The following is a 20,204-nucleotide window of genomic DNA, read 5'->3' on the forward strand; positions in this document are numbered from 1 at the left end:
ACATAAAGCTCTCCACAGAGCCCATTGGCTTCTAAAGGTTACCATTGTAACCTCAGATGCTAGATATTATAACACCGGAAAAACATTTCAAGAGGAGGAGCAGGACATGCGCAGGGGGAGATACTAACACGATATGAGTCACCTAATAAAGGCTTCTGGGGGGATTGCTGCTTTACGTTTTATTTTTTTAAGTTCAAAAAGATTATTGAATCTTGACTAATAAAATATCTGCCATTATCAAATGTAGTCTGAGGTACTATTGCTAGCCTTTCACAGAATCCAAGGGAGGTCAAAATCCAATGTTCTGTTGTGTTTCAGCAAATTAGGGGGTTATTTATGAAATTGCAACAATGCCGATTGGGCCATGATAATGCTCGCCTAAGCAACATGGAAGTCTGACAATTAACCCCTTATGTGAGTACTGTCCAACTCCACTTTATTTTTTAGGTATTAGCCGAACAAAAGAACATTTGTACAGAATTTGAGGAAGTGCTGTTCCAAGTGAGCAATTCCATCAGTATGCAATACCTTTTTTTTATTTTAACCAACATAATGCATTTTAATATTAGTTTTTAAGAGATCTGTTCTCTTCTTCTTTTTAGGAATTGGCTGTATGTGTTTTGTCAGAGGAGCACAAGAAGAATGAGTTACTATTACACCACGTTATCATTTTCAGAAGGCTGAATAATTCATGAAGTGCTGCTGGATGGAAGGCAATATAATTGTTTCGGCTGTGGTAGAAAAATATATGCAATTTGTATAGATCTCAACGTATTTGATCCGACAAAACTGGAAATTACATGATATTGTAATAGCCTCCGAAGTGCAGTACAGAGCTCATCCCATTTCAATACAATAACTTGCTGTCATTTTTGGCTCTTTCCCTCTATCCAATAGCACCGCAGGTATCGTGGTTTAGGACGCCTTTAACAACTGAAACAAGCTGCCTTATTGGCTGTTGTACAGTACTAGTGCTGCCTCTGTTACACTGTCATTGTAGATTATGTATCTGTTTTGTTTGGCAGTGTTTACAGATATAGGACTGTGTGCTGCCAGATCTCTCCCTGCGTTAGACAAGATCTGATGTCTATGCAATGTGCAGAATATCATTTATCTACACACCAGATCTCTGCAGGTAATCAATGTTCTTCCATTCCATGTAATCCTGCTGTGGTGTCTACCCCTCCTGCAGGGAATCTGTTTAGAGGTCAGAACCAAAACACCTGGGGCTGTCATGTTATCCCATGGTTGTCTTCTGCAGTGTGAGATTAAAATAGTTAGGAATAATGGTGACCTATGAGAATTGTATCACAATAGTGACCGCATCCATGCTGTCATCACTACTGTAAGTGTGTTCTCAATTCTCATCCTACTTTACTGATTCTACTTTATGCCAATGATTTGCTGCAGGTAAAAGCTGATTTCTGCACAGGATGACCGTATAGTACTTATTTTATTCTGCAGGGACTATGTACTGTAGTTGAAAATATGTTTCTTATTCAAATAGAAGAAGACTCTGGTTTATTAGATTAACCTCTCTAGTTGTCACAGTAGCAATTCTATTAAAATAATAATAATTTAGCTTTAATATTTTGTAGTTTTACCTATTATATTCTTTATTTTACAAATAATAACTAATGATTATTCTATATATTATTATTAGCAATGGGGTTGAGGCTTCAATGGCAGAAAAAAAAATTGACCATCGTCACAGTGCATTTACTATTACAAAACATGCTCAATCATTCTTACTTTCTTACTCCCTTACTTTAATGGGACTACACGGGTATATTTAACAAAGCCTCACAGGATCAAAATTGGTGCCAAAAAAATAAAAATAAACCTGCACCAGATTTATCAAAGAAGAGTAATGGCATTGAAAGTAATACTTTATTTGATACGATATTTATGCAAACTGATTTGGAACACACACCTCAGTATGACACATCTATTTGCCTATTTGTTACTTAATTATTTCCAGGTATAGTCTAATTTTGAATAGCACAAAAGTAATGCCAATGTGTAGACCATAATAATAATAAATTGCACTTTTTTATTCATTGCCATGTCTGCTATATTAGAATAATAATTACATTTTCTATTATACTATATGCAGGGGGTTTACAAAGGTGCTTTCTCCTGAGAGAACCTTAAAACAAGCTTTGTAGTATGTGAAGATCACATGTGCTTATTTCATTGCATAGTTAGCACTTACACCCAATAACTGGGAATGGCTCATGCATTTTATAACCTGGTTTACATTATACACAAAGGGCCTTATTCAGTAAAGTGGTACTTTCCATGCACCAGCGCAGAATCGGCGCTATCGCACATTATTGTATAAGCCCCATAATATTCATAAATTGAGCAAGGTAACTATGCTTCAATGTTGTTTTGCACACTCCATTAATAAATACATTAGGCTTAGTGAATTGTATCCAAGTTTTAAAAAGTATGGTAAGCAAAAGCTTTTTTGCTTTTCTAAATCAAATTATTTGGGGAACATGTAATAAGAAAGGCTAATGGCCTTGTGTCAAAATAAATCTTAGACCCCCATTCAGTATGTGGAAGTGTACAAAGTCAACATTGTATTAAAGAGAATGACCGTTCGTGCACCTTTAACTTACATTACCCTGCTTCTGAACTCATTCAATATAATATCCATGCATCAAACTATAAACTATTTTCACCTCTTCTGCCCCATGTGCGTTTGCTTGCATTGTGATGGTTATTGGAGACGTTAGGTAGTTAACCAACATGATGTATATATGTATGTGTGTGTATATACCTTATACTTTTTCTTTTTATATATATATATATATATATATATATTTAAAAAGAAAAAGTATAAGGTGTGCAAAACTGATTTAAAATAGTATTGCAATGATGTCTATGAGTGCTGCCACAATGTAATGGGTGTACACCACCTCAAAGAAGTACAAAAAAACACAGAAGGCGCAAATCAGAGACACAGGTGCATGGATATACAACACCTGAAGGATAAATATGTGAACAAGTCCTATATTCGAATTCCACAACGAGATGTACCTATAGATGTGTAACGGGTATTCCCCCACCCAATCGCAGATAGAGTGTAGGTGCGGAGAACCTAATGTTACCTGGTGTGGTGCTTTACCTGTTAAGCTCACAGGAGAACTGAGCTTCCGCCACTGGGAACCTGGGGCAAGTATATTATGAGTAACCCTATACTCGGTGCAGCGCCTCCACCTGTGATGGCTCCCACCAGAGGGGGAGTGGTTCCTCGCAGGACAATATATATCACTCAGCACACAGTAGGTAAAACAGCCAATACCTTTACCAGTGCAACCATACTCATACATTACAATCAACAGATCAACGGGTGTCCCTCCCTAGAGGAGACACTAACTACTGCGTCTCGCAGGACGCTACCCCCTTCACCAGGTGATCCCTCCCCGTGTCCAGTAACCCCACACAATATGTCTCCCACCCTTCAAGTGAGATAAATATGTGTGACTGCGCAGTCACTGGTCCCGTGTGAACCTAATAGTATCGTTGGTGCACTTGGTGAGGGTTACCTGCCGAGCACTCCAGTGCCCGGGCCTGCAACGGAGCTTCGCAAAGGATCCGATGACGGATAAACACAGGAACTACCGTCCGGGGCGATCCCACCCGGATGGCCTCTGCAGCAACAACGAAGATCTGCGCCCAACCCTCTGGACGGACGCACAGCGTCTGCTGAGTCCCTAGCTGACTCTGAATAGTAAAGGACAGGGTCCCTAACCTGGGGCCTGTCCCTGACACAACTTACACTACTGGGTGGCTCAGGGCTATCTCGGGCTTCGGGGGCTGCTGGCCTAGTGCAGGGAGTCACTGACTCCTGCACCCTACCTCCTTCCTCTGGCTGCTCCTGGCACTGACTGCCTAGCTCCAAGCCCGCGAAATGTATCTATATTCCCTGCAAGGCAATCCTCCAGCCCTATTGGCTACTCGGGGGCACCTGGTGCCTTTTCCCCTTAGCCTCCTGGGAATTGTAGTCCCGTGGAGGCTGTTTCTATATTGGGGCCGCGTGCGCGATTCTACTGCGCATGCGCAACTCCCTAAGGGCTGCCGCAACTCCCTAGCCTGATCCGCGCATGCGCGATCACGCCGCATGCACCCGCAATGGCGGCCCCCGCTAGCCGGGTACGCCGCCGAGCCTCCTAAGGCTCGCAACACTCCCTGCTCCGGCCCCCACCCCTGGAAACAGCCGGCGGGTCCGTCGCTGGCTCCGGCGGCACCCGCGACCGCCCTGATCCAAAGGAGGGGGGTCTCTGAGAGCCGGAGGGCACCGGGGCTACAGATGAAAAAAATACCAATATGGTGAAGTACGTTTATGAATAAAATTATTGCGCAAGCAACAGAGGCTACTTACAGTACAATGTAGCATAAAAAAGAGGCACACCAGTAAAATGCTTTCAGATCGCTGCATCAAAGGGGCTGATAATCTCAGGAACCACTCACTCCGTCTGTGTGCTTGGACGCAGAAGCTTCACTGCTCAGCTGTAATCAGCAGTTGCGCGGGTCCTCTGATGGTGACGTCATTCCCCTAAACTGGGATACCGCTGGCTAGGTAGTTAATCAACTTGAGATATATATATATCTCCAATAAAGAATATATCACTTGTGAGCAAATTCACAGGTCTGCAACCCTGCCTTTCAACCATTATCACCTAGCATACAGTGCTTCCACTGCAGTGAGGGATTCTGGGAAATGACATACAAATGAGCACACAATGTGTCACCTTTTGCCTGGAATATCCATTCACATGGAGCCTATATAAGCAAATTCATAGCTGTTCACACAGCTTTTAAAGCACAACATGGGACTAGCAAAGCAAGTCAAACCACTCACAGACATGTTTCAACCTTAATGGGTCTCATCAGTGTGAGGTTGGTTTATACCTGCTTTGCAATATTCTTTATTGGCTATATGCTAACGGTGGAGGTTTTTTGTTGCCTTTTTCACCCACCATAACTTAAAATGTATGTATGTATGTTTGTGTATATATATATATATATATAATATATATATATATATATATATATATATATATATATATAGCACACGTACCCCCCACCCTCTAGGACAGCGGTGCGCAAACTGGGGGGCGCGACCCCCAGGGGGCGCAAGACTGCCGACGGGGGGGCGCAGGGTTTACAGAGGCCCCGCGCGCTTCCCGAAGGCACTTAAATTAAGTGCCGGGGAAGCTGCAGGGCCTCTGTAAACCTAACTTACCGTGGCTCCGGCGGCTTCCTCCCTGCTTCGCCATGGCAACGCAGCGTCAAAATGACGCTGCGAGGTCATGTGACGTCACGTTGCTACGGCAACGTGACGTCATTACGCCGGTGCGCGGGTAAGTTGGGGTTGGGGGGCGGGGGCGCGGGAGTGAGGGGACAGCCGGCAGGGGGATGCAGGGAAAAAAGTTTGCGCCCACTCTGCTCTAGGAGATACTTGTTGCATCTACAGGTGTTATGGTGCGACATACCTGTGAGGGTTCAGGAGAGCTGAGTTGTCTGCGGTGATATGGAGACCAGGACAGGCTTTTGATGATCAGTGAAGTTCTTAAGGATGCGCTTATAGTGCCGGCGACAGCGACGCGACGTCACCGCAAAACAAATGCATTGCTGCTGTCACGTGCTCGTATAGTAAGCGCGCTGCGACGGATTGGTCGCGATCGCTGGAAGTCATCTCTTTTTTATTTTCCAGAGACCGTCGCCGGCACTATAAGCGTAGCATTACTCGGTGCTTAGCGCCTCCAGCTGTAGTGGGTTCCAGGGTGCCCAGAGATCAGTCCCCACTAAGGCTGCGCTTATAGTGATGGCGACGTTGCGTCAAAACAAATGCATTGAATCTGCAGCATGCGCTTATAGTAGGCGCGGCAGAGCGACCTGAATCTCTGTAGTCAGTAGAATTTGATTTTTACAGCGACGGTCTCACCATGTGACAGGCTGTAAACCAATCAGATAGTTTCTGATGCAGGGGAGGGGGGATGAGTGTGTGGGGGATTGAGTGTCGGAGACTGTGTGCAGAGCCGCCAACAGAGGGGGACTGCCGGTGTTGGCGTCCTGGCCCCGTGGTTCATTTAAAAAAAAAAACGCGGCACCAGGTGCTGGGTCTCTCTGACAGCAGCGCCACTAGTCAGCTGGGCTAAGCTTCCGGCGCGCAGGTGTGAAAGGGAGGCCCGGCGCATGCGTGAGCAGCCAGCGTGGTACAGACAGGTGCCTGCACTGGGGCAGGGCCAGCGGTGACCTGCCGCCGGGCCACCCCAGTCCCGCCAGCCGCCGGGCCACCGCCAGCCACCGGCCCCCCCATTGCCAGCCACCCCCCCCCCCCTGCAGCACCGCTAGCCGCAAGGCCCCAGCCACCGCCCCCCCCCCCACCGCCAGCCATAGCCCCCCCCCCCACCGCCAGCCACAGCCCCCCACCCGCAGTACCGCCAGCCACCGGAGCACCGCCCCCCCCTGCAGCCACCAGCCTGACCTGAGATACCCCCCAAGGTAAGCCTGATTTTTATATGTATTGGGGGAGTATTTTATATATGTATTGGGGGGTTTGGGGTATTTTTTAGATCTATTGGGGGGGGTTGGGGTATCTTTGTATATGTATTGGAGGGGTGGGAGTGTATTTTTATATGTATTGGGGGGTTAAGTAAAATTTGCGCCCTAAAACATTTTTTGCCATGGTAGGTCCTATATGGGTTGGGGGGCGTGGGGTGCTCCTTTCATTTGTCCTGGGCCCCATGATTTCTGTTGGCGGCCCTGTGTGTGATTGTGTGTCTGTCAAGTGAAACACACACATATATATATATATATATATATTAACAACTTTAAAATAGTAAATTCTCTCGTAATTAAAAGTAAATTCAGCATACAAACAGAAATTACAACTCCTCTCTGTTTTAGCCTTCCCCCTTGCTCTTGTCTCCGCCCCTCTGCCTTCCCACTTGCCTGACGGCACTCCCCTTGTAGCTAGAGACGGTCTCACAAACTCAAATTACAACTTTCACATGGGCTACGGAGATGGGTGACATCATCCGAAGCCGTAGCTGTAGCCGTAGCCGGCACTATAAGCGCAGCCTTAGGGAGTTTTCAAACTGAAAACGGCACCCGGCAGCGAAGTACAGCGTTGACGCCGCTGCACTTGAAGGAGACAACTTAAGTTGTAATTTGAAGCGGCAGCCGCGTCACGTACTTTCTCAGCCAATCGCAAACACACACACTTTGTTTCATTTTTTTAAAATTAAATGGCTGACGTGGTCCCGCCTCCAATCGCGTCATTCTGTCTGCTGTTGATGAGCACACATCGCCCAGCAGACAGAGGCTCGCGGACGCGCGGTAGTGTAGCAGCCTGTATGAAGTCAGCCTTAGATCTTCCTGAGCCAGCCAGCCATGAAGCCTGGCTGGCCTCTCTCTCCCACAGGGAGAAGAGACAGGCCCCACACCTCCACTCGGTTGGAAGATTGGGAGAGAACGGACTACATTTGGCACTACCCCTCTGAGAAACCAGAAGGGTAGGGCTCAAGGTCTGTACCTATACCTGATAGGCTATACACAGGCCAAGAGTCCACCACACTTCAGTCACTCAGAGGAGCATGAGGGAGGGGGGCTCAAAAGCCCACAGAATGACCTGTCACAGCCTAGAATGCTAAGGACTTACGTGACAGGAGGAAAGAGAGGTAGAATAGACTAGCCATGTTACATATATATCTGCACATCTCTCTGTGATAGCTGAATGACCTGTCACACACCAAAAGACAGCCAGTGAGGCTGCACATCTCACCCTCTCTGTGATAGGATGATCAACCTGTCACTCGCCCAGGAAACACTGTGGAAGTGGATTTTAATGGCATTGGGGTACAGAGGGAGAGTGACGTGTTAATGTCCTTATTAATGTAGTCTATATATTTCTGAAAGGATATGTGCACATCCCTCTGTGATAGGCTGAACAGCCTGTTATTCACCCAGGGACCGCCAATGAGACTGCACATTGGCTGTGTAACATCTTATGTGTCACAGATTAAGTGTCTGTGGAGTTCAAATTGGAGGTGAAAAATGCAAGAATTCCAACCCTGCAACTGTGAGAACTTGGCTTTCTAAATGCTCTGACAATTTCTTCACATCTAAAGACTATGGGGCTTATTGACTAAATGTTGACAAGTGCATTATTGCACTATAAGTGCCCTTTGAGAGCGATATTGCATGTGTAGCTATTCACAAAGCTTCGATAACCAGACAATATCGCAGTAAAACGGCTTTTTACCGAGCTATAACACTCTGGCTGTAACATGGAGTTTCTTTTATTTTTACTGCATAGGATTGATACCGGGGGTCTGCGGAGCTGACCCGCATATTTATTTCAGCTCTGGACACCCCGAATTCAATACTATGTAATGAAAATCAAATTACAGCCAACTTCGTTACCTTAGTGGCTACCGCTGTAGCGCCAGACTTGGAGGAACTGTGAAGTGGTCCATCTTTGACGTGTTAAGTTTAAGTCGACGGAGGGCCATCCAGGATTATATAGTGGAGAGACTGTCAGAAACTTTGGTCTGTACAGCAGGTGTAAGTTCAGGGGTTGAAAATTTAATGTGTGTGTGTGTCATTAGCATTGAGGTGATATTTGAACCCAAGAGATGTGATTAGGTCACTTAGAGAGAGTGTTTCAAGAGAAGAGCTCCCAGGATAGAGACATGGGGTACCCCAGAGAGATCGATGGAGGAGGAGGTGTTAGCAAAAGAAACACTGAAAGTATGATGGGAGAGGTAAGAGGAGATGCAGGATAGAGCTTTGTTACGGATATAAAGCGTATGGAGAATATGAAGGAGAAGAGGGTGGTCCACAGTATCAATTGCTGCAGAGAGGTTGAGTAATATGAGCAGAGTGTAATGGCCTTTATCTTTGGCAGCATGGAGATCATTAGTTATTTTAGAAAGGCCTGTTTTAGTGGAGTGAGCAGAGCAGAAGCCAGATTGTAGAGGGTCTAGGAGAGAATAGGTGGTCAGAAAATGGCGCAAGCGAGAAAATACAAAACGTACAAGGAGTTTAGAGGCAAAAGGTAGGAGGGAGACAGGACGATAGTTAGAAAGACAGGTAGGGTCAAGCTTTCTGTTTTTGAGTAATGGTATAACTGTTGCATGTTTGAAATGTATGTGTTTGGGGGGTTGTTGGGGTTGGGTGGGTGGATAGTAGGGTTGTTGTATTTTAATGTTTATTGGGGGTAGAGAGAGTGGGTGAAGGGGGTACTTGGCCCAGATTGGGTGGTTAGGCTACTGGGTGGGTAACACCACTATGGTAATGAAGGGGATAACTCCTCCTGCAACTATCCTGGTAGGCCTAATCACCCACCCTGGGCCAAGTACCCCCATTCACCCATCTTCTCTACCCCAAATAAACCAGGTACTGTGGCATAACCCCTTCATTGCCATAGCGGCTACCCACTGGGGGGTGGAAGGGGAAAGATAGTGCAATGTTGATTTTTTTTTTACCAAACTATAAAAAAATGGGGAATTTTCTTAGTGAATACTGTTTTGATACATTTTTTTAGAGTGCAGTAAGAAAATGCAAACTTGATCGGCAATGCACTGAACTTATCGAAGTTTAGTGGATAGGCCCCCTTACTTTCTAAGCTGCTGTGTAACCTTCAATGATACACTACCTTCCCAGGCTTTATTTATACACCTGCTGTTTCATCTCTTACTCCTCAACTCCACCAATACCTGGGACCTCTTTTCTCCTATCTCCCTGCATCTCATTATTGCCTTTTCTGTTTGCTGTTTCCTCACTTTTTGTAAACCTTTCTGTTCTCTCCAACTTCCCCACTCACCTCCTATCCACATTTCGTCATCTCTCCTTTCCTCCACCTATGCCTGTGCCAGACACTGCACCACTATTTACACACCTTTTTTACCAACAACTTATATACCCCACAATAAAAAGCACCCCTACAAATCCACTTCTCACCTCCTCTCACTCTACTCCTCCATGCTCCTCGGGATATCTCTCCTAATCCTGGACCCAACCATATACACACCTGCTCTTGCCCACAACTCCCTGACACTTCTTTCCCTGCTAATGGTGTTGCATCTAATTTAACACCGATCAACCTTAAAACTCAACTCTCAAAAGAAGCATCCCAATAGCCTGCACTCATGCCTACTGTCCCACACCTACCAATAATTGTGGTGAAACACTGAAATCTACTGCATTTAGTCTCCCAACATACCACTTAGATTGTAAGCTCTCCCGGGCAGGAATTTCATTTACCATTGTCTGACTTTGCAGAGCTTATTGTATTATTATAATTCCCTGTACTGTATTGTCTTTGTAAAACGCTGAGTACACTGTCAGCGCTATAAAAAGATATGCATACATCCCCCTCTGTGATAGACTGAGCGGCCTGTCACTCACCCACGAAACACTGGGTGACGGTATTTTAATGGCATTGGAGATAGAAAGGAGAGGAGACAGATAAGATGAATAGGAGAGGAGGGAGTGTAGTCTGCAAAGAGAAGAGCAGACTGTAACGATCGTGCTCGCCACAAACCAGGACCGGACCGCTGGGCTGAGGTGGGGATGTGAAAACACCGACCTTAGACCACGAAGCCGGGTCTGGGTTGCGTAGTCCGTAGTCGTGGGTAGCCAGGTCAGGGTTGGAGAATGCAGGGTAATCCGTAGACAAGCCGGGGTCAGGGTAGGCGGCATAGGAGCAATGGTCACGAGCTAGGGTTGTCATCAGAAAATCTTCAGCGAAGCCACTTCAGTGTAGATAGCAGGAAACTGAGCGAAGCTGCTTCAGCGTAGAGGGACTTCTGGAAGGAGGGAACAGGAACATAGGAGAGAAGGCCACGGGAAAACAGGGGTGCAGACACGCCACAGGAAACACTAAGGATGACAGTGTAGCCGCTTCAGCGTGGCGAAGGTGATGTCTGCCAGGAACTGAGAGAGTAGCACCAGGGCTACTGAGCAGGAAGGCCTTAGGATGCAGGAGAAGTGCATCTGGGAGACAGTGTAGCCGCTTCATCGCTGAGAAGGTGGAGTCTGTCAGGAAGCAGGAGAAAGGGACCATGCACAAGAAGGCCAAGTCAGGCGAAACAGAGCTGCTTGTGGCAAACACAGTTACTGAGAAACCATTACAAAGTCTATGTTCATCGGCTTCCTGGGGGAAGGGCAGCAGCTAAATAGCACAGGAAGCCAATCAGGCCAGAGCTGCACAGGAGGCAGCAAGAAGCAGATAATACTTGATTGCGGGTTCAGGGAAGGTTTGTCTGGAAACTCAATAGCTCTGTAAGGATGAGTTCCAGCCAAACCCAGGAGCGGATTTCTTACACAGACTCAGTAAGGCAGGGAGTGCAAAGAGAGGAGAGAGTGCAAAGAGGGCATGGAAGGAGGAGTAGGAAGGACAGCAAGGAGGGGCACAGGGAAGCGGAGAGCAGGGTGCACATAGGCGAGGAGAGACAACAATATGAGTAGGAGGACACAGAGAGGAGGATACAGATGAGATGCGTGGGAGAGGAGGGAGTGTAGTGTGCACAGAGAAAGCAGACACAGTAAGGCCAAGCTCATGGTGGCTGCTCGGAAGCGTGCTTCCATGCGTGCCCCAGCGCAGCACACTCCTGCAGCACTGGTGATGCGTGTGCTAGCTGCAGGAGATGAGTCGCGCCGTTGTGGCTCCTGTGTGCTTCCTCCATTGCCAAGTCTTCACTATTACTAATATAGAGATATGTATATGTAGCCATGTATCCCCTTGCTACTAATCTGCCCTACCTAACACCTAAGCACTGGTAAAAGGGCTGCAGATCTAAATTTAGTGAGTTCTCCTTCCTCAGGGAAGAGAGAGAGAGATCCCTCCTGCAGGGGAGTGGGAACTACTACGCCATATTCCACCAGGGAGCATGGGAGTCAGGGATAGACCTTTGGGGCCTCAAGCCTTGGGGGTTGAGTCCAGGGACCAGAAGAAAGGCATTGTTGATGTGTACGGCTGTATTCAAAGACCAGTTGCTGCTGTTATACTCCTGCCTGTGACTGCAGTTTATCAGGGGGAGTGCAAGATAGTTTTCCTGCAGGAACTGCACCCAGCACTGATGGGGCCTGTTGGAAATGGAGGTGCTGCACCCAGAACGAGATGAGCTCTATATCCAAAATCCTGTCCTGTCTTCCCCACTACCATTGGCGGACACTCAGCAATCCTGTAAGCCTCACAGGTACATCACAGCGAGAGTACAGGTAACAGTGAAATCTCCCAGAGGGTGGGGGAACACCTGTTATATATTTATAAGGTATATTTAAATACTCGACCTGGATATTACAATCAGCCTCTGACACTGATACGCGAGCAATGATAGCTCTTTCCCACAATGTGGATTCAATATCTGCAGTGAATTTGGAAGGTTTTCTGATATACCTTGTAAAGTTTATGAGGACCACCCTTTGACCACCACAATCTAATGTAATTAATTGAAATAGCAACAACACTTGTTACATTTTGCATATTTAACTTTTTGTCATATCAGGGTAAAAAAGAACATACATTATTTTTTTTTATACTTTGTAGCAAAAACACAGAGTAGAGAGATTAAAAAAATAAAAATAATGTTTTAAAACCAGAGATGCTGCTTGTGATTAGTTTCCTGTTGTCCACTGCTTATAATACATTGTTTTGATATGACATTGACAGTCTGCACATACTGTATTGCAATTTGCAGGTACAATGGGTCTCTGCCCTGAACATTTTACAATCTAATGCTAGGTGTATGAAGCACAAGAAGATAAAATAGAGCAACTTGGGACAAGAAGTTTATTCTAACTGGATAATTGGCAAGGTAAGAGTTTTTGAAGCGTATTCTACAGTATATCCACCAAAGTGAATGATCAGGCTTTGTTCAGCTGACATTCAATAGTAGAAAGGCCGAGTGAGCACTCATAAATTGAAGAAAAAGTATCTTTACTGAGGTTACATATTCCTGGAGGAACAATAGCAATACTTTTTCTTCAATTTATGAGTGCCCACTCGGCCTTTTTATAATTGAATCTGTTCCAAATTCGGGATCTACTACAGGATTAGATCCTTAACAGTATATGGTGCATCAACTATTATCCGTTCCAGTACAGTCAGTACTAGGAGTGCAAGCTCTTACAAATCCTTCTGCACCTGAAATTCCCCATTGAAGCCAATGGGGAATTTAGTCCAAAAAACATCGCAAACTGGTATGGAATAAGCCCCTTCACCTCTAAGTTACCTCTCATTCTACTGTTTATTATGTACTAGCTGAGAGACCCGGCGCTGCCCGGGACCAAAACCTCCCGCTCCTTCCTCTCGCCACTCCCCCCACCCCTCCCCCCCGTTCCCCTCGTCTCTCTCCGCCTCCTCCCACCCATGTGCAGCTGTAGTTCCGCCCCCCTCTGCGCAGGTCCGGTCCTCCCCCCCCTCCTTGCGCTGCTCCGGTTTTCCCCCTTCCCCCCCGCGCAGCACACAGTGCCACACACACAAACCCAGTGAGAGACACACACAGTATCAGACACATACACAAACACAGTGTCAAACACATACACAAACACAGTGTCAGACACATACACAAACACAGTGTCAGACACATAAACACACACAGTGTCAGACACATACACACACAGTGTCAGACACATACACACACAGTGTCAGACACATACACACACACTGTGTCAGACACATACACACAGTGTCAGACATATAAACACACACACAGTGTCATACATACACAGTGTCACACATACACAGTGTCACAAACACACACACACACAGTATCACACACACACACACACACACACACACTGTCACACAGTGTCACACACACACACACCGACTGCAGTGAGGACCCGCCCGTTCCCCCACCGGTGGACACCAGCCACCTCCGTCCAGTCTCCGCGCTCCCACCGGTCCAGAAGGCGCCACTCTCCTGTGCGGGCACTCTGACCGGTGGGGGCGGAGCATGCAGCGCAGGCCGCCGAGTGCACGGCAACCCGGAGCGGGCGCGAACCGGCGTCGGGAGGAGGCTGAAGTGCCTGATGAGCGGGAGCAGTCGCAGGCTGGAGCTGCAGCGTGTGTGCACTACCAGGCTGGAGCCGCAGCAACACGCATGTGACAGGGGGGCACCGGGGAAAGGGGTGGGGGGCAGGGTCCGGGGTGGACCGACACAGGGGGCAGTAGGGGGGGGTGACACCCGGGGGGCATGGGGGTGCGCGGCATACATGACATACACACACAAACATTATTTCAGACTTATAGATATAGATTTAAATGTTTCTATCGTATATGATTAGTTAAAAAGGTAGTGAGCGAGGACTTCAATAAAACCTTCCTCCATTTGTTCTCTTTTCTTTTACAAATGACTGAATAATCTTGGAGCTGTGTGGGCCATTTCATCTCCAAAAATCCACACTTCTTTAGCACCAACGTAAAGTAATAGGCAAAAAAATGGTGTACAGCACGCAGCAGAGAGCAAGGGTCAATAGAATGAAAAAAACTGATTTTATTAGAACAAACAATAAAAACACGGAGGTCTTTATAACGGAAGTAAATACTGATTACTGAGCATTTTAAACCTTTCATTTGTATCAAGTTTTGCAAGCTCTGCACACAGACAGTGTCTCTTGTTGTTAAATTGTGGCAATTTCCAGAAAATAAAACTTAACATAAGTAGCAGTTCAATTTACTCGACTTGATAATGTTTGGTTTCAAGTCTACAGATTTTGTTTTTGAAGAGACCTGTTAAGTTTTAAAAACTCTGCAATTCACTGTAATATGATATATGAAAAATTCTTATGTTGACTCCATAAAAGGCTTGACAATGATATAAGAGCATCAATTTTGGTAATTTCTTTGTGTCAGATGAATTCAGATTTAGGTGCTGACTTCTGATAATTTTTTTGTAGCATTACAGTGCAGTGCAGAGGCGGCAAACAAGCTCAAAGCTGATTAGTTGATAAGGACACAATAACTACCCTGAAGTGGGTTTGTATTACTTCCACAATCCAGGTTTGATTGTACAAGACTAGATCTAGCAGGGTAAAGATATTGGATAGCTAAAACAGTAACACATTTGGGTGGAGATGTATCCAATGTCAAGAGTGTATTATTCTGCATGTGTTTACATTTCATGTAAGAGTTTTTTAAATCTGAAGCCTATTGTTGGCCAAAAATGTTTCCGACGGTACAGACTGCAAATCTTCATGACACAAATATAAAATGTAAACTCCCCCTTACGTCCTCTAATTCACAAACTAATGTACATGGAGCAAAAACCTTAATACATTGACACAAAGATATAAAAATGACATAATTTGCTCCTTCATACATTCCACCCCTTGTGTGATAATTTGCATGTTCAATTGCAGAATCTAATTATTTGCCGTTGAAACACTATAATATTTAGAAACTGAGTGAGTTGTGTCGCTTCTGTCTTTTTAACAGTTAATGTTTGAGATATTTAACTATGAAGGAAACTTCCAAATCGTGTGCTTGATATTGCATGTCATATTTCTTTCCTTTTTCTTTTTCAGGTTAAATCACTATGGACTTCCCACGTGATTCATTTGGTAGGGGACTGTGCAACGGATTTCCTTTTTCTCAAAAGAAAACCCTCTCTCTTGTGTCTGAAGGTCATGGGCAGAAAATATTAAACGTACTGCAGAATTTCAGAGATCAAAAAATATTCTTTGACTTTAACATAATTGTGAAAGAGGAATTAATGCCTGGCCATCGTTGTGTACTCGCAGCTAGTAGTGACTTTTTCAGGTACGTCCCTGTTGCACTGATGGGTTAACATTATTTATTTTTTATTATTCTATTTAAATAACCGCCTGTATTGTGACCATGTTTTATCATCAGCCAAGTCATCATTCTTATAGTTGTCACTTTTATAACTTGTAGATACTGTATGTAGAGCAGGGGTAGCCAACCCCAGTCCTCAGGAGCTACCAACATGTCAGGTTTTCAATATATCCTTGCTTCAGAACAAGTGGCTCAGTCAGTGGCTTTGTCAAAGACCTGTACTGAAGCAGGTGTATGCTAAAAACCAGACCTGTTAGTAACTCTTGAAGACTGGAGCTGGCTACCCCTGATGTAGAGTATCTCATTCTGCAAATAGGAACGCCACATTTAAGGTATTTACATGGCTTATTTATTATTTTCTTCATATTCTGTAGCACCATACAAAGGGTCATATAGGACAGACAAATCAAAATAAATTGACTACATACAATAAAGGGGGGAAAAAACACTGGATGTAAATATATTTCTAAAGACATTGGAGAAAGACTAATCTATTGAGAGCAAAGGTTTCTATAAAAAATTGCAAACACCCACAATGTGGTGGCAAACACCCACAATGCTGTTTTTCATTGCTACACTGTAAGTAGCTATCCACTTTTGCGTAAATACACCCTTTTTATTGGTGCTTCACCATATGTGGTTCTCTTTTGTTATTCACAGGACTACACTTCATTGGGACTCATCCATACTATCAAGGACTTTTCAGATAGTTGATATACATATACCTTTATATTAGTGTTAAACCTTCTGTTGCGCCTTCTGTCTAACTTGTTCTTTCCTTCTATATACTCGGATCTTTGTGTGAGGTCTAAGACAGTGTGGCAGCACTCAAGGTTTATATACTATATTGCCCTATCGGCGCACCAATATTTCCATTTCTATATAAATATAAAACGGAAATAGCCGTGTTAGTCCAGTTGCGACAGTGCAGAATAAATGAGTTCTTCAGTATTAGGTAATACCTTTTTTATTTGGACTAACAAATGATGTCGTAGGACAAGCTTTCGAGAGGTCTCCTCTCTTCCTCAGGTTAGCAATACTGGTTTACAAAGGAATCTATGGCTAAAACAGAGGTATGGAAAGCAGTAAAAAACAGAGATTTAGATAGAGTGGGGTGACAAAGGGATATTTTGAAGAAATTGGGTGATAAAAGGGTGACAAGTAACAGCATGGAGGGGGAAGGGGATGCTGTGGGGGGAGGGGGGGGCGAGGGGGAAGTTGTTGATAAGAACATTGGCAGAGAGGCAGGCAGGATAATTACAAACAATTGTGATAGTGAGTGAAAAACCCCATATCCGCATTAAGTCCTCTTGTTTTGGTGTCAAAGAGTCTTATCATTCTGAGTTTAAATATTTTCCGTTCTTGGGTACGTTTAAACATTGCATTGAGGATTTTAAAATCATTTATGGAATGATCTGGTTGTGAGAAATTATGTCCCACAGGTGAGCAGTATCTTCCTTTTTTTGTGGTGGAGTATAGAGTGTCTGTGCATATTCATTCTGCCTTGAAGTTTTGGGCTGGTTTCCCCAATGTAGCATCCTTGGTCACATTTAATCATATACACCACATTCCTGGATGTGCAGCAGTATGATCCTTTATCATTGAGTGTTCCATGGTTGTGACTGGCTGTGGGATCTTGGCATATATGTTTGCAGCATGGCATATATATTTTGCATTTTTATGCTCTACCTACACCACCCAAGTATGTTTTCATATGCATATATATCTTTTGATTTACAGAGCCATGTTTGAAGTAAACATGAAAGAAAGAGATGGTGGAAGTGTTACCATTAGCAATTTATCACCAAATGCTGTGAAAGCATTTCTTGATTATGCCTACACTGGAAAAGCAGAGATAACAGATGACAATGTGGATATGCTCTTTCAAATGTCATCATTTCTTCAAGTCCCACTGCTTTCTAAAGCATGCAGTGATTTTCTAATAAAAACTATTGATATAAATAATTGTTTGCAGTTGTTGTCAATATCAGAAAGTTATGGTTCAACTAGTTTATTTGCTCGGGCCCTGGAATTTGCTTTGCAACACTTTTCACTGCTAATGCAATCAACAGATTTCGTAGAATTGAATATTGGGGTACTGGAAAAATGCTTGCCATCTGATCAGCTAAACGTTCCTGAAGAAGAATCTGTTTTGACAGCTGTTCTTTCCTGGACTAAACATAGTTTGGACACGAGAGAGAGGTTTCTGCCTCACCTTCTAAGTAAAGTTAGATTACATCAGTTATCTCATTCCACATTGCTGGATGTTCTACAATCTGAGGACTCATTATTGAAAAGCACAAACTGCTTGTCGCCAATCAATTCTGCAATAAAATGTGTTGAACATGCTGCTGGGTTATTTCCAGATGCTCGCCTTTCTACAACCGAGAAATACATATTTGTTCACAAAACTGCAAAAGATGGGGAGACTCAATATACATTTTGCTACAATATAAAAACTGATAAATGGTTGGAGCTTCCACAAATACATATCATTGATCTACCAGGTTCAAGCTTATCCAGCTATGGAGAAAAGATATTTCTAACTGGGGGATGTAAAGGCAACTGCTGCAGAGCAGTAAGATTTCATGTTGTTGAGCCATATCACGATGCCACTGATCAAACCTGGTGCTACTGTCCAGCTAGCAACAATTCCTCTTTAGTCCCTTCAATGAAGAAGCCAAGAACCATGCATACATCTGTCATGGCCCTCAACCAATTGTTTGTAATAGGTGGAAAGACTAAAGGAGCACAAGACATCAGAAGTCTTCTAGATGTGGAATCTTATAATCCTCTTAATAAAGAATGGAAATCGTTGAGCCCATTGCCAAAAGGAATTTACTACCCAGAAGCAAGTGCATGTAAAACTGTAATTTATGTACTTGGATCAGAAGTAGAGATTACTGATTCTTTTAACCCCTCTCTTGATTGTTTCTTTAAGTATAACGCTGAGACAGATCAATGGTCTGAACTTGTTGCAGAGTTTGGACAATTTTTTCATGCAACCTTAATCAAAGCCGTACCAGTAAACAATACTTTGTACATTTGTGATCTTTCCACATACAAAGTTTATAGTTTTTGTCCAGACACTTGTGTCTGGAAAGGGGAAGGGTCTTTTGAGTGTGCTGGTTTTAATGCAGGAGCAGTTGGAATTGAGGATAAAATTTATATACTAGGAGGTGATTATGCTCCAGATGAAATTACTGATGAAGTGCAAGTCTACCATAGCAACAGATCTGAGTGGGAGGAAGTCTCTCCAATGCCACGGGCATTAACAGAATTTTATTGTGAAGTAATTCAGTTCAATAAGTACAGGGATCCATGGGGTATAAGTCATCTGTAATAGTGCAGTAGTCACATGTTCAATGGAAGACAAACATAACATTTAACATTATCTCAATATTCTTTCTCCTTTAGAATGGCTTAGCACTAATTATCTTTCTATAAAGAAGGGTTATTTAAGGTTATATGCTTATGCTGTATTATATGCTGTTGAAGAAACATAGCTTGCGTATTATATATTTTAAATGGTACTACTGTACATCTAAAAGAATCTCTTGATTTGATTTTACTGCATGTATCTAAAGACTGGCACAAACATTGTAATTGCAATTGTGAATATAACCATGCACCAGTTTTTAAATGAGTGCAATAGGTAGGGTGAAGAAAAACAAATAACTATATATCTGTTTTTATTGAAAATAAATATAAGGTTACTAAAATTTCATAGAAGAAGGCAAAATAAATGATGTTTAAAATTACACCATGGACATTAAAATCTCAATGACATTTTTTTTCTCTCCAGGCAGTAGCAGGCTAAAACAAGTCTGAGTAAACGTAAGCCTGCATTTGCTTTAAAAATGAAAGAAATATGCAGTAAAGGAGCAGTCCGATATAAGCATTTATGTCTGTGCAGCTGTTTTAAAGCACAGTGTTTGTGCTGTTAAATTGTTGCTAAGAGAAAGTGAGGCATCTTCATCCAGCGTCCATTGATATCAAAGCATAAAGGATTTTGAAACTGTTTTGCATCTTTGTGTCATTTGTCAATTCATGAATGTCACTTGGACGTGACACCTTTTTTGTCAGCATCAAATAACTCATCCAATTAATTCTAAGATGATGTTACCATCCCTGGCTTATCAGTCAGTCAGGTACAAGAAATGTGGCTAACAAACTGGCTCCCATAAAGCTGCACACATGTGGCATTGAGTGACTTTATTTCTCATATTTGCTTAGTGGTTTTATTTTTGTAATTAAAAAAAAAGGAATCATTTGAATTCAATATCGAGTGTTTGCACAGGAAACTAGTGGCAAGTATCTCCAGAACCACAGTACTTCCATTAGCTAATTTCAGTGAACCGAAGAGGGGTACAAGTTGTGG

General features: G+C 43.8%; 1 protein-coding gene across 3 annotated transcripts; it reads left to right on the forward strand.

Annotated features, from left to right (window-relative positions):
• Window positions 1-976: 976 nt before the first annotated feature.
• KBTBD3 (kelch repeat and BTB domain containing 3) lies at window positions 977-19,842 on the forward strand. 3 transcript variants are annotated; one of them, XM_075592384.1, is made up of 4 exons: window positions 977-1,135; window positions 12,723-12,839; window positions 15,553-15,787; window positions 17,564-19,842. In XM_075592384.1, exons 3-4 carry the CDS (start codon window positions 15,564-15,566, stop codon window positions 19,164-19,166), a joined length of 1,827 nt encoding a protein of 608 aa, XP_075448499.1. In that variant the 5' UTR covers window positions 977-1,135; window positions 12,723-12,839; window positions 15,553-15,563; the 3' UTR covers window positions 19,167-19,842. The 3 variants fall into 3 exon arrangements, 2 of the variants coding, with proteins under 2 accessions (XP_075448499.1, XP_075448500.1); XM_075592385.1 differs by having other exon boundaries at window positions 12,767-12,839; XR_012800019.1 differs by lacking the exons at window positions 15,553-15,787; window positions 17,564-19,842 and adding an exon at window positions 14,926-15,517.
• The last annotated feature ends 362 nt before the right edge of the window (window positions 19,843-20,204 follow it).

This window comes from Ascaphus truei, chromosome 3, assembly GCF_040206685.1.
Source record: "Ascaphus truei isolate aAscTru1 chromosome 3, aAscTru1.hap1, whole genome shotgun sequence".
Lineage (NCBI taxonomy): Eukaryota > Metazoa > Chordata > Amphibia > Anura > Ascaphidae > Ascaphus > Ascaphus truei.

Coding starts and splice junctions, on each gene's coding strand:
- KBTBD3 (XM_075592384.1), top strand. CDS start 15,564: ATGGACTTCCCACGTGATTCATTTGGTAGGGGACTGTGCAACGGATTT. Junction 15,788..17,563: donor GCTAGTAGTGACTTTTTCAG/GTACGTCCCTGT, acceptor TTTGATTTACAG/AGCCATGTTTGAAGTAAACA.